This window comes from Branchiostoma floridae, chromosome 7, assembly GCF_000003815.2.
Source record: "Branchiostoma floridae strain S238N-H82 chromosome 7, Bfl_VNyyK, whole genome shotgun sequence".
NCBI lineage: Eukaryota > Metazoa > Chordata > Leptocardii > Amphioxiformes > Branchiostomatidae > Branchiostoma > Branchiostoma floridae.
This window is the reverse complement of record NC_049985.1, coordinates 6040403-6058538: the sequence shown is the minus strand read 5'-3', so window position 1 is coordinate 6058538 and position 18136 is coordinate 6040403. Positions and strand designations below refer to the sequence as shown.

Genomic DNA, 18136 nt, shown 5'->3' with positions numbered 1-18136 from the left:
ATAATGCATAAAAAAGATTTGTTTTCTATCAAATTGAATGAAAATTGCGAGTGTCAAATTGCAAGCTTGCAGCAAAGTTGCACAACTAGTAGAATAACTACATGACAAACTGTTATGGCTGCTCTGTCTAGTTTGAGTAGAGATAAAGAAATAACCAGTGAATCTGATTTGGTGGAAAGAATAAATGTCGAGAAACTTACATTGGCACATAGCAGCATCTATCTGGAACTGTTTGGGGTACACACTGTCATAGTGATTGCCGTGGGAGAAGCATAACACAACCTGAAACAGAAACACTCTTCATCAGTTCAACTTCAACGTTTTCTTTTCACAACTTGGCTTTATTTTCATGGTTGACCCTTAAACCCAACTTCACGATTACACCATTATGTGTTGCTAACTTATGTTTAACTACTTAACATCACAATCATTTCTAAAAATCTTTTATATCCCCTTCCATTTTGAAATAAAATGATAAATTCATGCATTTACTGCATGTAAATAATCACCACCACCAAATGTGTTCTTAAGTAAGTGTACTTGTGGCATCCCTGTCATCTTTCAGCCTCAAGATCTCAGCCACACAAGAACACTTTCTTTTCAGACACCGACAGTGACAGACACAGGGGTACCAACATAATGCACTTCTGACATCTACGGCAACCTTTCAGTGGATATGATGGCTTTAAAAAAAGAACACTCGTATTTTCACTTTCCATGCTAATTCCATCTTCTTCTAGGAGAGAATTTTTCTTGCCAATCTTCTAGCCTTAACTGCTCAGAGGATTCCCCAAACTGCAGCTATTTGATCATCAAACTACGCCATCATCTTCTTCTGCAATAGGCTCCCCACCGGGACAAAGATATGTAACTGTCATATAAGGTGTCTTCTCCAAACCCTTCTCCAAGCCACTGAGCCTACCGAAACACACGTGATATCATCTCCTTCATCTTACTTTATGCTACTCTTTGGCAAGGAGCTGAATGTGCTGTACAAGGGTAGCTTCCATGATTCCATGCAAAGCATCTCTATCTATCGCCTTAAGTCCTATGCCACTATCGTCTTTTAAGGCATACACACGTTTTATAGACCACGTCCACAGGCACACTGATTACCACCGGAAAGGATTCATCAGACTAAATTCACTTTTGACAGGGGTACTGTAATTAAAAATAGTGTTTGTAAATGTGTTCTGTGATGGATTTGTTTGAATTTTGGTATGTGGGTAGAGGTCCCAAAGAAATGGTAATTTTGGACCACCTAGCAATATTTTTGGCTAATGCAGCTTTACAAGGCAACACCCCCCCTTCCTGAAAGTAGTGTGGTACAATCCATGGACAGCTGGTCAGCCAACCAATGGACGAACGACCTCCTATGGGAGGGAGATAGCTGGGATTGATTAAGGGAAGGGGAGAACCACTAATAAAATCCACTAAAAACATTTCACATAGATATGAGATCTTCAATTTCTTGTCAGGGCCTGTTTCTCCGAAAAGAAAAATGTTGCTCTCTCTCTCCCATAGACTGGCAGTGATCTATGTCACTTGCTTGCATGCCAGGAACCTTTTCTATAAATTTTAAATCTGCCCAGGGAACCGCATACTTCATTGTCATTGAAAATTCACAATATACCCTTAGAAAACGAGAGATGGTCACATCGTAAAACACACGCAACTGCAAAACGAGCCTGAACTTGTGGCATTTCTTTCAACTCGCATCAAATTTCAGGTCTACTGAGGAGGATGTCAAGCAAAAAATTGATATCATATTGCCTTAGTAAACATAATCTTCTGTAGTTGTGCCAAGCACCCCACTACACCTTACCTTACCCTGGATACATTACTTCCCCTTGAGATTGAAACCAAACCTTGGCTAATGGCAGAGCTCCCAGCCTGGTCGATATCTCTATCAGATGCCGAGGTATATGATATCTAATATGATACAACTGAGTGACTGATGCGCAAGAACTTACCTTCGGGTGAATCTTTGCGATAAGAAAGTTCAAAAGGTCGCAGCGCAAAGCAATGATACTGTCGGGGTTTGGAGAAGGTTGGCCTTGATGACAATCTCTTCCATGATTACTCGGCAGTATTGTCCATTTGTTCTCATTACGAAGTTAGAGTCAACTCCCTGGGGGATCCCACCACCCCACAAGGAACCCTGCATTAGCACTCAGGAGACACTTCTAACAAACGAGCTTGATTCTAATCTGCTACAAGTGAAGATAAACATGGTACCCGAGAACCTATTATGCGGATCACCGCCAGGGAGTTAAATTACCTATTCGGTGGCAGTTCTTGCAGAGCTATTTGCAGCAGTTATCGTGTGATTTCCAACACTTTCACTCTGGTTTCTATTACGTACGTCATTTTTCTTCTACCCACCGTGCCATTACCGTTATATGACTCAACCCGTTATATGCAGAGCTGCGTTTACAGCTCTCAATCTCATCCGTTTTTCAATCTGCCTTTTTGTTTCATGATTTGCAATACTAATATCAAACTCATAAAGGTGAACCCACTACGCTCATACAGCACTCATACAGCACTTATAAATTACATGTCAATATCTCTTCAAGTTACAGACAGTTTTGACATATAATGTTTACATTCAATTATCTAAAGCTTCATTACATAGGATGGTGACTTGATTGAAGGCTAGAAAATCAAGTGCTTGAAAAACATCACTCTATAAGGAGGCTATAAACACGTCAGCAGGTGATCTCTAAATTTTGAAAAAGAAAAATGGTTACTAAGATCAAAACTGCCCAAGAAGACCACTCAGGGACAGATGAAATATGGTCAATGCAGGCAGGTGGTCAATATTTATAGACAGGATTCTGAATGATTGTGTCAATGGAAAAAAAATCTGAAGGGACCACAAAATAAACAAATGGTCACACTGAGGTACTCACCTTTTTTCTTCTCCTTCTGAGACACTCACCTGTACAGGTATGACTGTATACTAACAACATGATGCCACCAAAACATGGTGCCACCAAAATGGCAACTTTCATGACTCACCTATCATTCTATTTGCATACTGCACCTCTCTGCAAACACAAATAATATATTCCCACTCACGTTGCCTCAGTGGAGAGTTAAGGACTGGGGTGAGAAGACCGAGGCATCGTGGAATCCGAGATTCCATGCTTACCCGTAAAATACTTAGGGGGTGGGTGGGTGGGGGGGCTGAAAATTTGACTGCACTTCTTTCCCGTGCTCCCCCCATCTACTAATATCCTCTTCAGCAGAAAAGGTGAAGAATTGCTCCGAAACTTGATATCATGTGTTGCGCTCTGTTGTTCAGATATAACACAGAAAAGACACCTACACTTGAACAGAACTTTATTGCCCGACAATTGTACATGATATGGCAACTATTATTACACAAAGCACCAAATGACTGACACTCGGTTTTATTCCGACTGCTGTACCACATGAGAAAGAGCCATACACTCTTTGTGTCTGGCGGTAGGCTGTTCCAGACATTGGGCCCACGGTAGGCTATTGATCTTCTGAAGGTCTCTCGCTTAGGCTTTGGGACAACCAGTTGACTACTTGCTTTGGTTGTTCGTGTACTCTGGTCCCTGCAGTACACAAACATTTAGCACATGTAGGGTGGTAGTTGCATATAACTTCGGAGCTTTGGATAATCCACACAGATCGGAGATATCCCTCTGGTGAAAAACGGCTACACTAGAAACCTACATTGCCTCTGACCGTGGACTGTAGCTAGACTAGTCTACTCTTGCTAGGCTGTGTCCCTCCCGTCCGGCTCATGATTCACTTGTGAATAGAGGGGGAGTTATATCACATGTCATAAACTCACGCGAGTGGAGATCTCGCGAGAGTTCATTCCATTGTGATATCATTGGGAATCATAATATATTCCCACTCACGTTGCCTCAGTGGAGAGTTAAGGACTGGGGTGAGAAGACCTCGGCACCCGCTTCTCCCGAGTGCCATTATTCCCCTAATTTAAGTTCCTACATTTCCCTTCATTTAATCCTCTCCCAATCCTTATTCTTCTCCATTCCCTTTTCCCAATCCTTATTGTCTTCATTCCCCCAATCCCTTATATTTACTCCCTCACCTCTGTGCCTTTCCGTACAAAACCCTCTACGTATGCATTAAGCCACCTTGACAACACAGCAGCATCCCCTATGGTCTGCTGCGCATGCTTGTTGTTATCAACAGGGTGGGTGTAAGACTATCACAGTCACAGTCATCAGTCTTTAGGTGTTCCTCAGGAATGCAGATTGATCCCTGGTTCTCAGCTAAGTTCCTTGGGCGCCTAAGGTCCGGCTCGAGTGGGACCTGTCCAATCCGAACTCAGTGGAATGGTCGACGACCAGTCCGATTAGATAGAGAGCCCTTAGAGATTACCTGAGACCAACCTCTCCCAGGTTTACAGTAGTTCAACTCATCCTGCGTCGTGTTGGAAATCAAACATTGATTTTTCTGCGTATACAAGAACAATATTCCAGCTGCAGAGAAAGCTATCACCACAATGCTTGCTCAGTATCTAACCTGTAACTGTCGACCTTTACGCACAGTTCTATATATTTCAGTCTGGACAGGCCCCACTCGCTTCCCGGACCACCAGGCCGAAGCCAGTATGGGTGGCAACAGCTTAAGGGAGCTGAACACGGTCCACGAGTGAGAACTAGGCCAGCTAAAGGTAGCCAATAAACAGGAACACAGAAAATCCAAAGGTAGGAAGGAATGTGACACGAGAAACTCGTCATGATCTTTGTCTTTATTCCAAACTTGCATAACAAGAAACGCAAACACCGGTTCAGTCAACGGTAAAATCACCATCCAACATTACCGTGCAGACGCTGCGGACCTTATCGAAAATTGCATGTCGTCCAAGGTCACAATCTAATTGTGACAAACGAAGTTCCATTGTTCCCATTGTGTCCTCCATTCCTTTGACCTTTACTTCTGACCTGTCCAACAAGGTAGGTCTTCACTGTACTACCGTACGGTCTTGTTACCTACCATGGATTTGTTCACCAACCATGCAACAAACCAAACAAAATCTGAGGTTGTCCAACAACCTGTCGTCATATCAAATGAAACACCGACTCAAATCAAACAAAGTTACGATTACCGTCCACCGGCGCCCGTTGTCTTACAGCGAAAATCCACTATACCGTCTGACGCACCCCGCTGTCCAACAACGAATTCTCTACACGATTGTCCAACAATCTCACCACACCGTCCACCGGTGCCGTTGTTCAACAGCGAGTACAATATACAACCATGTACTGCACCCCACCGTCCGACGGTGCCGCTGTCCAACAGCAAATACAACATACAGTCATATACTGCACCACCCCCTCCAACGGTGCCGCTGTCCAACCGCAAATATCAGATACAACAAAGTACTGTACCACCCCGTCCAACGGTGCCGCTGTCTGACAGCGAATATAACATACAACCATGTACTTGTACTACACCGTCCAACGGTGCCGCTGTCCAACGGCGAATACAACATACAACCATGTATGTACTGTGCCACACCGTCCGGCGGTGCCGCTGTCCAACAGCGAATACAACATACAACCATGTACTGTACTACACCGTCCGACGAAGTCCGCTGTCCAACAGCGAATACAACATACAACCATGTATGTACTGTACCACACCGTCCTACAGTGCTGCTGTCCGACAGCGAATACAATATACAACCATGTACTGTACCCCACCGTCCAACGGTGCCGCTGTCCAACAGGAAATACAACATACAGTCATATACTGTACCACACCGTCCGGCGGCCACGCTGTCCAACAGCAAATGCAATATACAACAAAGTACTGTACCACACCGTTCAACGGTGCCCGCTGTCTGACAGCAAATACAATATGCAACAATTACTGTACCACACCGTCCGACGGTGCCACTGTCCAACAGCAAATACAACATACACGATGTATGTACTATACCACACCGTCCAACGGTGCCCGCTGTCCGACAGCAAATACAATATGCAACAATTTACTGTACCACACCGTCCGACGGTGCCGCTGTCCAACAGCAAATACAACATACACGATGTATGTACTATACCACACCGTCCAACGGTGCCCGCTGTCCGACAGCAAATACAATATGCAACAATTTACTGTACCAAACCGTCCGACGGTGCCGCTGTCCAACAGCAAATACAACATACACGATGTATGTACCGTACCACACCGTCCAACGGTGCCCGCTGTCCGACAGCAAATACAATATGCAACAATTTACTATACCAAACCGTCCGACGGTGCCGCTGTCCAACAGCAAATACAACATACACGATGTATGTACCGTACCACACCGTCCAACGGTGCCCGCTGTCCGACAGCAAATACAATATGCAACAATTTACTGTACCAAACCGTCCGACGGTGCCGCTGTCCAACAGCAAATACAACATACACGATGTATGTACTGTACCACACCGTCCAACGGTGCCCGCTGTCCGACAGCAAATACAATATGCAACAATTACTGTACCAAACCGTCCGACGGTGCCGCTGTCCGACAGCAAATACAATATGCAACAATTACTGTACCAAACCGTCCGACGGTGCCGCTGTCCAACAGCAAATACAATATACACAAATTACTGTACCACACCGTCCGACGGTGCCGCTGTCCGACAGCCAATACAATATACAACAATTGCTGTACCAAACCGTTCGACGGTGCCGCTGTCCGACAGCAAATACAATAAACACAAATTACTGTACCACACCGTCCGACGGTGCTGCTGTCCGACAGCGAATACAATATACAACAATTACTTTATTACGTCATCCGACGGTGCCGTTCTCCGACAGCGAATTCTAACCAATTAAAACATTCAATCGATCTACGATCCTCAGTCATACAGAGTCAAAACCTAAAGTTTCCTCACAAAAGTTACGTCCTCGGTACTAAGAAATCAGACCACTGCGCCCCGCTGATCAGCCTGACAGGAGCTGGGGAGGAGAGAATACCGGGTTAGTGCAAAACTGCGACCCACTCCGAAACTACGTCTCGCTGATCAGCCTGACAGGAGCTGGGGAGGAGAGAACGCCGGGTTAGTACCGAACTGCGCCCCGCCAGTCCGCCTGACAGGAGCTGGGGAGGAGAGAACGCCGGGTTAGTGCCGAACTGCGCCCCGCCGATCAGCCTGACAGGAGCTGGGGAGGAGAGAACGCCGGGTTAGTGCCGAACTGCGCCCCGCCAGTCAGCCTGACAGGAGCTGGGGAGGAGAGAACGCCGGGTTAGTGCCGAACTGCTCCCCGCCGATCAGCCCGACAGGAGCTGTGGTGGAGAGAACGCCGGTTTAGTGCAGACCTGCGACCCGCCCCGAACTGCGCCCCGCCGATCAGCCTGACAGGAGCTGGTAAACTGGAAGAAGGGCACATCACATGTTACGTCACCGCGGAAAAAATTACTGAGAAAACAGAAACATCACGAGTTCACGACGGTCAAAAGATCTCTTACTAGCGTACAGGCTGTCCGACAACCTGAAGTGCCAAAGCAAACACTTTCAGAAAGGATATCACAGTCAACTTGGAATCACCGCTGCAAATTGTTGACTACTGCCCGAGTATTGAAGTCTTTGAGCCTGGTCCAACCACTTCCGGGCTGTTGACTGCTCCACAGATTGCAGAAATGCTGGCCTAGCACAGAAAACCATGGCAAAATTGTACGGTAAAACAGACAAGCAACACTGCTAAAACGAGAGCAGCCCAATCAGGCAACTCTACCCGAAACATGGCGCTTCGGCACACACAGAAAAACACTGACCACCACTTTGACGACTGCCAAAGTTTCCAAAAAATGGCTTAACTCACCCACAGCGGTGTCAGTAATAAGTTTAACCACTACTGTCGTCAGCGGAGGAATGTCATGTGCTCCTCCAGGCCCTCGGTGATCAGTTCAGTGTTGTTCTGCTCCATTAGGCTCCTTGCGCGAGAAAACAAGGATTACGGCAGTCCTGGTGGTGATACAGCCTTGTCTGAATACCTAACTCATGCGAAAAAAACAAACACGAAAATCAAAATGCATCCGAAGCCAAGTTAACCACGCTAAGTTGAATCAATCTCACCTGCGCACCCGAACACGTGCGCTCCACATACAGATGCAAATTCCACTCATAAATGACACGAGTATCAGAAGGAACATTTGAAAACTCGAATATGCTCTAAAACACAAGCTGCACGCCTTAGGAAAGGTGAGCAAACAAATTCACAGAATAAAAAAACGAAATTCAGACAGCAAAATGTCTCTGCACTGAGAACACTGTCCCGCCAAAGCGCGGGAAACAGACCGCCAAACAAAAATTCCAGAACACGCCATAAGGCGGCAAGGCAATACTGCGTACCTTCTAGGTTAGTGACACTAACGCCAAAGGAAACTACTCAGTCCTTTGCTGCCGGCAAGATACGTTCCCAGAAGTAAAAGATGTCACCGACTTGCACATGGCTGGTACCGCGCTACAGGAGCTCTGCTAGACAACGTCCTGTTCGTGCGGCTCATGATTCACTTGTTAATAGAGGGGGAGTTATATCACATGTCATAAACTCACGCGAGTGGAGATCTCGCGAGAGTTCATTCCATTGTGATATCATTGGGAATCTGCCCTTTCTAAATGTACCATCAAATCTCTGCCTCTCCATTGTGTTCCCAGCTGTCTTCACTCATGGCCTTATCAGCCTTCCCCATGCTTACCTTATCTGCGAAGCCGTTCTCTGTCACTCTGGCTGGCGGTCTCCCCACATCCTGGTAGATGATGAAGTCACACCTGCAGCACACACACAAAAAAAACACCACCGCTCAACGATCTGGAGCAAACCACTTCTCTCACAGGTAGAACCCACATCTATCTGTCTCTCTTTCTCTCCCGGTATTGACCGAGTGATGACACATCTATCAAATGACTCATCATCCCTTCCTACCTACACCGAGGTGCAAAATCGATGACAGCATGAATGTATAATGTGGTTACAGATGATTGGAATGAATGAAAAGGTAGTGGAAGGATGGGTGCGTGTATCTATTTATACAAAGAATCTTACCTGCAAATGCTACAAACAGAGGAGTCAACCCGACCATATATTAGAGTCAAACAGCAGTGACTGTTATGTCACATGACCCGAGTGTAACATGTACAGCCCTCCTAACCCGACCCTCTCCCAGTCTACTCAAATCCTCACAAAGCCAACCAATTACAGCGTGGGCCCACCTGTAAGCGGCCCACTGGGAACCATCATTCACCTGCTAAATTGCCTAATCTGACCACACAGGTGCTACATTTAAAGCCGGCGAATGCACGCTCTTGCGGAGCCGCCCGTAAAACACCGTCCCACAAAAACCACAAGATTAACGAGGAGGCATCCACGTCCCGACCGTCCTGTTCTTCATTCTGCGACCACGGGCGGCCGTGAAACAAGATGGGTCTGGGGAGATGAGCGCAGAGTGATGGAGAGGAATGTGGTTAAACTCCTGCCGTGTTTTGCTAATAACGAGCGACTCTCGCAGGAGGGCGCCCCGTCATTTAACTCATCTGGAATCAGTCTAATATGTCTGATGAGGCAGGTAATATAGTCACAAGCAGGCTGGCATGACAGTGAACAGTCGATATTTATGGTTCAATTTACGCCGAAGTGTTACTGCAAACGATCAGAAGCCATCCCATGCCATCAAACAGTCACCAGGCATATACCACCCACATGGCCACATCTTTACTCCACTGCAAATAAAGCACGCAAACTTTTAAGTCAAATCTACACCACAAAACTTCAGAATTTTCCCTCCAAAATCTTGAAGTTCCATTCTGTAGAAACATTCAGTCAACAGATTTTGCTCATGTCTTTGTTAGAAAGCGGCGCATTGTCTATGATTCAGTACAAACCCAGCGTGAGAGTAGCCTGGGTACCATCCGGAAAGTAGTTCGCTACAGATTCCATCATATACTATATACAGTCGGCTCTAGCTCTGACATTCATTATACACTATATACAATCGCTTCTCCAAATTTTGAACGCAGGCGCTGATTGGTCTCCACATATGAGCGAATTATGGAATGGGTTCAAGCGATCGTTCGAACAGGCGTTCCAACACCGGACAAGCCCTCCGACTGCTCGCAAGAGGGCCTGTAGTCATCGAACGATTGCTCTAGAACCCATTCCTTGATTCGCTCATTAACTGACGTTAGCACCAAACGGTTTGAATGTGCAAGTCTCCAGACGGATAGCAGAAGCAAACATAGGAGCGAACTACTATCTGGATGGTACCCAGGCTAGCATGAGAGGCAGTTTGCCAATAATTCCTCTCCCCGTATTGTATACAGCGCCAAGCTCAGCTAGACCCTCGGATCTTCCTGTCAAAATACCACCTGCATATGCAGGATAGTGCAGGTAAAATTTGAGCTGTGCAGGTATTTCTGATGTCTACCTGCACCTAACCTGCACTGATCCATATACTGAGTTTTACATAAATGTTCTATGATGTAGGTGTATGTGGACAGTGTTTATTAGCTGCATTGAATGTTACCACCTATGAAGTGTAAAAGAAAAAATAGTAAAGGTTCCTGAACAATTTTAAAATTATCCATACTTCCTAAATTCAGAGTGGTGCCGGTAATTTTCGATGCAGAAAAAAGTATTTCAAGCACTGAGTACAGACCCAGCATGAGAGGCAGTTAGCCAATAATTCCTTTCCCCGTATCGTATACAGCGCCAAGCTCAGATCTTCCTGTCAGAGTAATGGATGGTAATGGATCTGGGCAGCAAAATGGTAGAAACAACGGGGGTGCCAACTGTAGTTAATGTACAGGAGCTTAGGCTTGCCTTAGGGGGAGAACCACAGTATGGCAGGCTGGATTAGCTAACAGGATGTTCCTTCTGGGGAAATTTGGCGAAATGAGACTGAAGTCTTTGATTGTTTTTCTCTGTGGGCGGCGAGTAAAATTCAGGAGCATTCAAATGAAGTATCACGGCTTTTTACTAAGTGATGATCTTTCTCCAATCTGTGATTGTTTTTCTGTGTTGGTATTTATGGAGCTTAGAACTGAAGAGTGCTCAAATAGGTTTTAAAGGCATTTTACTAAGTGATATTTAATGTTTTCCTCAAGTCTCTGATTGCTTTTACCTGCGGGTGCCAAGTAAAATCAGGAGTGCTCAAATAGGTTTTCAAGGCTTTTATTGACACTTTGATTTTTCTCTGTGAGTATCAAATTGACAATTAAAATCGTTTTCCATCTTGGATTATTTTTCTTTGTGGGTATTAAGACAAATTCGCGAGTGTTATAATAAATCTTCAAGAGCTACCTTAACGAGGAATGTTTCAGATTGTTTTCCAATCATCCATTGCTTTCTCTGTTGGGCTATTATGAAAAACTCAAGATCTTTTTCTAAATCAAGTTTAAAGATAGCTGAAGAATGACTAATGTTGTTATTCCTCTTGAGCAACAGCCCTCTTCCTTTGGCATAATCTTGGCATAATCAATTTTCTAACAAAAAGTTATTTTACTGGACCTGTCCCTGGTGCTGAATTCTTTGGTGTGGCCCTTTGGCATTTGTATGGGGTAAAACTACTGCAACAACATACTTCACAGGCAACACCTAAGCCAGAAAGAAGTCAGTAAGACCCATTTATAATGAACTCCTTAGGCCAAACAACAAAGACTCCACAGAAAATATCTTTATGTCCCACCAACTTAAAGGAAACATCCATCCTGTCCTTCCGCTCCCTTTATCTGTGCTACATTCCCTGGCGGATGAAAGGTTGCGAAAATAGACTGAAGTACGAAGGAGTCAATATCTGGAAGGCAAACCCATCCATTCCAATCCAGTCTAAGCCAGAGGTGAAAACAAACTTTTTCCTAAAACGTAATCAATAGATGAAAAGAGAGCAAGCAACACAGAGAGACAGATAGAGATTTGGCACATTTTTATTGGTACTAACGTTACATTTCCACAAAGTGACCCGGCCGGGCAGGATTGGGGGAACGAAAAGTATGACATAAAAGACAACAAAAACACAAAACGGACCAAAAATAATTCAACAACATATATTGTGCATATCTATTGGCATAAACACTAATTTTCGCAAACAGCCCTGCCGGGCCCCAGGTAGGAAATGTGATGTAGGTCTTAGACAAGGAACAACAGATGATATACCGAATGGTGATGGTGAATTTTTTTTTTCAGAATGATTCGTACATTTACACCACCACTTTCAATAATTATATACTAATCAAATAATGAATTGCAACAGATTGAAAGACTAAATCAGGTTGATTATATGTTGTAGACTGCCTGAACATTGTTGTGATAAGCTTTCACTGGGTAATCACAGAGACTGTTGTAAATGTGAGGCTATGAGTCATAGCCTCACAACATGCCCCCTCCTCCCACACAAATGGTATTCTTGAACCCAAGTCAGGCCACCTTAACCAGACACTCCAATAACTGCGGACACACACCAAGCCAAACAAACATACAATACCACATGCGTAAATAATTTTATCAGTTGGTAGATCAATTGAACAAAGTCTTCTTCGTTACACAACCTTCCTTTAATTCCGTAAACGTTTTGACAACTATTTGTCGCCTGTACAAAATAAAACAAATACTATCGGTTTTCACGGACGTAGAAAGCTCAATTAACAAAATAACACTTACTTGTACATCAACGACAGCGCGCTGATCTCCACTTGGCCTGCCCATTCCTAAAAAAAAAGAGAAATGACAAATCAGGATGATGAGTCACTGTTATTTTCCTCCCTGCCCACAAGAATCACACCCAGGATAACGGTGACAAGTCAGCATGCCCACACTGTCTGCCACCCGTGTCACCAGGGCTCGGAAATCAATACACAGGGCTGTAAAATAGATACAAAGGTTAACCGGCACAGGCGGCGGCCTTACAACATGATACATGGCGAGATTGGCTTGTTATCGTAGATAGGGAAAATACAGGGTTGAAAGGGCCCAGCTAATCAGGTGTGCCGGTGCCTGGCTGATCTCAAAATAGCCAGGTTGTGTCGAGGCCAACCAATACTGACCCTGGACACAATGGACAGTGTAAGAGGGACACACAATAACACTGAAGGTCGCGAGATCAATTGGATGATACACAGTTACTGCGGTCAGTCAGTCAGACCTGCGACAGTAAATTTCGATGGATGCTTTTCTCCAGTGTCAGATCATGCAGAAGTTATGGCAGCCAGTAAATGTGTTGGATGTTTGCCAGTCTCTAATGAGAGAGCAGGGAATCATCATTTACCATCTAGAACAACCTTTCGCAAACAAATAGCACACACATTTTAGTATTAAGCCATATGTCTTGTAGGTGCTACAATTGCAAAACAAACTCATTCCTCTGGGCTCACTAGAGACTTTGGATAAAAGTAGAATAAATTAAGAATACATAATCTATAATTTATAAGATGTGTAACGTTAGACAAGTGTAGATAGGGATTAACCAGGACAGTCAAATATTGATATACGTTTTGAAAAAAAAGGTAGTTTTTCTCTGTGATAACTTGATTTAGATCACAAATAAGAAAAAAATATCTATAAATCAGATATCCTTAGAAAATTCAAAATAAAATATCTTCCACAGGAGTTAAACAGCTCTAATGTTTCTTCAGCTATAAAGCTATAAAGTGATCCAAAAATATTAGCACATTGGAATTGATTCATTAATTGTCCTTAAATCGGACAAAATCTGAAGCATGAAATCCAGAAAACAAACTAAATCAGACTGGACTCAGTGGCCTTGGTAACAGTGTTAAGATCCTATGGTGCCAAAGTCACTGTTGTATAGAAGTATGATTGTCAAATGATGACACTGAGCAACTAGATCTGGGTCCAGATTACACATGGGCCAATTTATGCAATACATTCTACTATCTATAGGGTACTTTGTGACATTTATCCATTCAAAGCTCAGTTCAATAGTTGAAGTACAGGGGAAATGCAGGAGAAACACACCATGCAGAAGAGGAGATATTTCCTGTGTGTATCATGCCTTTTTCCCCAGTCAGAGAGCTTCTAATGTTTGTTTTAGAGGATAGATATCTGATAAATTTCCTAATCGCCAATTAGAGCCTGTATTCCTATGTGCTTCTCTTGTGATTCCTTTCTAATCAGTCACACCCTACAAGAAGAGCTGGGCAGAGTTGATGGACACCAGGCTCCTATATCCTCATCTCTGGGGTAAAAAATCAATTATCTACAGATATTAGCTATGATTCTATTGGGTTTCTGTTTGTATATCCTTCAGTGTACATAAGATTAAGAATCACATTGCAAAAGTGTTCTGTTATGAGTTGATTGTATGACATTATCTATAAGCAATCAAATCCTGTGCCTAATGCAGGAAGTAGACCATTTTCTTAAACCAATATTACCACTTCACTGGCAGTATGCCCAAGCCATCCTTTCATGGTAGATCCTACTTTGCAATCATCATCATCACCATAATGAGCTGCAAAAGACTGGCTACTTTCAACCCCAATTGTCTCAAGTACCTCTCAGACCAGTTGAATACTTCAGGGTTTGAAATTCATTTTTGGGAATACAGGCGCACTCGTGCATCTAACCAAACATCTGAGCATACAGAAAAAAGTTGCCAATGATCATGATCATGAGTGCATGAGATAAGATAAAGTATGTCGACGCCCTTGTCAAGAGCTGTATGCAAATGTTGGTTGCTACAGACGTTGACATGTGCAATGGCAACAATTTTGTGTTTCAAAACCTTAAAGTTAACAAGAAATACAACAAACTGGTTTCAACCCTTTTTCTGACACTGAAATGTCAAGAACATAATGCTGTGTACTAAGTGTAGTTACACGACATGGACATAGCTCTAACAATATCTTGGAGCACCAGTGCAAGTAAAACCAACAGATACACAACTCCAATTTTGCATGGCATTTGCACAAAAGTGTATAATGGAACCAGTATTTCTGGCCCTGTACTGATTATTCCATACCAACAGATCTAAAACACACCTATCTTATTTCCAAGTGGCACTTATGTCTTCTACTAACAGCAAGTGTGAAATCTATCAAATCAAATTCCCTTCTGTTCTTCTGTTTTTGAAATATAAAAAGATGAGACATGAATTTCCCCTGGAGGTAATTCACTAATTGGGTCCATTTCCTTTCCACAGACTCCCAGCCTGATGAGCAGATAATGAGAGGTTCTTGACCCTGAATCAGGGCGGCAGAGGACAGACAGGGCGTGACGAGACTGAACAAACAATTATGGTAATAGGGGTGGGTACCGGTGGACCGCTCCAGAAAAAAATGATTTTGGACCGATTACAAAATGAACAGATTATATCAGCATTATGGCAGCAGGCAGTATCTGGGGGCTTACCAGTTCAAGAAAATGACAAGAGCAAAGAAGAGATCTGGTCCAGGACATTTGACAGTCATTTTTACCAAGTTTTACAGTCAAACTTGGCCTAAGTTAACAGAGACAATTGTTTACATGGAGATAGGATGCTCCACCAAAAAGATTCCTTTGAAGCAAAAATGGACCATCGTATCGCTTATTCACAAGTTTGCATATTCATTTACTGTTTTACATACCACTCTCTTATTACACTTGCAACTGGGAAGCTTTTTTCAGCCTTGTCATTAAAATTTCATGACTCTGTGTCATACAATTATGAACGTAAAAATATAATGGACAGGTCTTCCATGACAGAAAACAATCTGACATTGACAGTGTGACAAAAAACGAGCAGCTAGCCACTACCCAGATTTTTACGACTGTGGATGTATCACACTAACTACGGTTGGTACATGGCATTATAGAAAAAAATCAGGTTGAAGTAAGAATGAATTTGCAACTCTTGATGAACTGATCACTTAGATTGTGTTACAGGAGTAAAGTTTAAGCCTTTGAATCATATTCATTAACAAGAACCAATTGCAATTTGGTCTTCAAAGAAGAAATGCCATGATCTTAAAACCCTCTCAGATACATTAAAACCAACTTTGCCATACCTAATATATATACCACATCCAATATACAATAAATCTGGAAGCACAATAAGTAAGTTGATTTCCTCTTAGGATTACTCTCGCACTAAATGGCAACCCTATCATTCTCCATTTAGGGACCATTAGAAAAGCATTTAGTTATCTGCATCATGAACCACAGAAGAATGATGATCCATGAGAATCAAGTTGATTGCTACCTCCTTATTCTGCCTGTTTCTGCGTCCAGCGATATAATGGCATCAGGTGAGCTTATAATGCACTTAGCTTTGACCTGCCTGGAGGTAAAGTGGACTTTTACTACTTTGATGCAATCAGGCGCTGATGTACTGGGCCATTTAAGCTGACTCAGAGCTAATATAATGGCACCAAGGTCACAGCAACCTAACACACCACTGCAATCAGTCCCTTCCCAGAGGAAATCTGCAAGACTTCAAGTTGAAATAAATCAGATCCATTCATCAGCAATAAGTCCCTGAACAATTAAAAGGCTTACCAACCTAGGCAGCCTTAAGATTAATTTGTTTAGGGAATAGGGTGTGCCACCTGTAGCCTAGACCTAGGTAGAGACCTGCAAATTTACCTCCTACAAAGAAATCCAAGAAAAATTCTGTTAATTTACAAAATCAAATATTATTATATAGATTTGCAACTTTTCATTTTAAGGTTCCAAAAAAGAAGTTCTACCAATATCAATATACATGTGCGTAGAAACATCGGATAGCTCTCTATATATAGACTCAGCACATTCTTATCTTATCTTGTACCTTGTTTGTGATTTATCATGTGATATGTGTGTTCCCTTGCAAGCCTCCAGACATGAGTTTCTTAAATTTAAAATATAAAGGATATCATCCCTATTTTCATTATTGTTATTCATCTAGAGTCTTATTTTTCAGGCATACTGACGCTATATATAGTGCCACAAACCTCCTTATCAACTGGGAGATAGCCGTCATGACTTGTCCCCGTTCCAAGTCTGTATCTTGGTATTGTTAAAAAAGTTGATAGTACATGATTGTGCGAATCCTTTACTATATGGAGGCTGCTGGTATCACAGCAGATATCTAGAAGTCTCTGGTGCTAAAAAAAAAGAAATATCTAATGATAACTACATTCCATGGGAGAGCTTCCAAACGTTTACAAAAATCTCCTAATTGTGCTAAATGCTCTATGTTTAAATAATGGCCTGCCCATTCCTAATAAAAAAGAAAAAGAAAAGGACAAAATAGGATGATGAGTCACATCAAAGCTCATCAAAGTCATCAAGAAAGCAAATGATGTTTAAAAAATCCTACAAAAATTCTTATGTCTGTAGAATTTCATACTTGGGTTCACCTCCATGCACAAATCCAAACACTTTTCAAGATCATAACAGAATAGGAAATCTGCCAATATTAGTCCAACTTTCTTGCATGCTAAATCATTATCCAACAGTTGGGAATTGTAGAAAGTGCCATATACATTTGTCAAATCTGTTGCACATTAATTCAGGCAGATGTGAAGATATACAGATGGCACAGTAGTGCCCTCAGTGCCAAAGAACTCAAATGACTTACGAACTCAAGACCTGTGCTGAATAATTTATGCATGCACCTTTAGCTTGCTCTCATTTTGCGACTCCCTGTTTGTTGAGTAAGTATTAAGTGCAATTTGTACAATTAAAACTGGTTTCTTTAGACAAGGGACTCAGTTTTCAATTACTATACATCGTCATGTCAGGTATAGTTGGAAAGTTATTCTTTAAACAACAGCTTCTGTTTAGTATCATAAAACATCACTGTAACAAGAGAGATTAGAATAGTCAAACTGACAATTAACATTTGCAAATTAGTATTTAGTGAGGACTGGCATAATTGCAAAGTTCTTGCAACAATAGCTTCTGCTTAATATAACAGTATAAAACATAATTTGGAACAAAAGAAATAAGAACATTCCAACAAACAATGCAGCTATAGAATTGCCGTGCTGGCTAGACATGAGAAGTTTATAAATCTTCCCCGTAGCCATTCTCATAAAAAAACTATCAAGATCACATCAAGACTGGTTCTTCTGCAGCAGTACCATGGAGAGACACCAGGGGGCATAATCTTCTATTTCACAATTAGGCCACGTTGATTTGA

At 42.7% G+C, this 18136-nt stretch overlaps 1 protein-coding gene across 6 annotated transcripts in view; it reads right to left on the bottom strand.

Annotated features, from left to right (window-relative positions):
- LOC118419000 (putative bifunctional UDP-N-acetylglucosamine transferase and deubiquitinase ALG13) overlaps window positions 1–18136 on the bottom strand; it is a 70083-nt gene that overhangs the window by 26345 nt on the left and 25602 nt on the right. For all 6 annotated transcript variants that reach the window (XM_035825202.1, XM_035825205.1, XM_035825207.1 and 3 more), the window contains exons 4-6: window positions 12676–12722; window positions 8720–8792; window positions 201–282 (exon numbers count right to left, since the gene is read on the bottom strand). In XM_035825202.1, the coding sequence (XP_035681095.1) occupies window positions 201–282; window positions 8720–8792; window positions 12676–12722 (202 nt within the window). The remainder of the gene's footprint in view (window positions 1–200; window positions 283–8719; window positions 8793–12675; window positions 12723–18136) is intronic.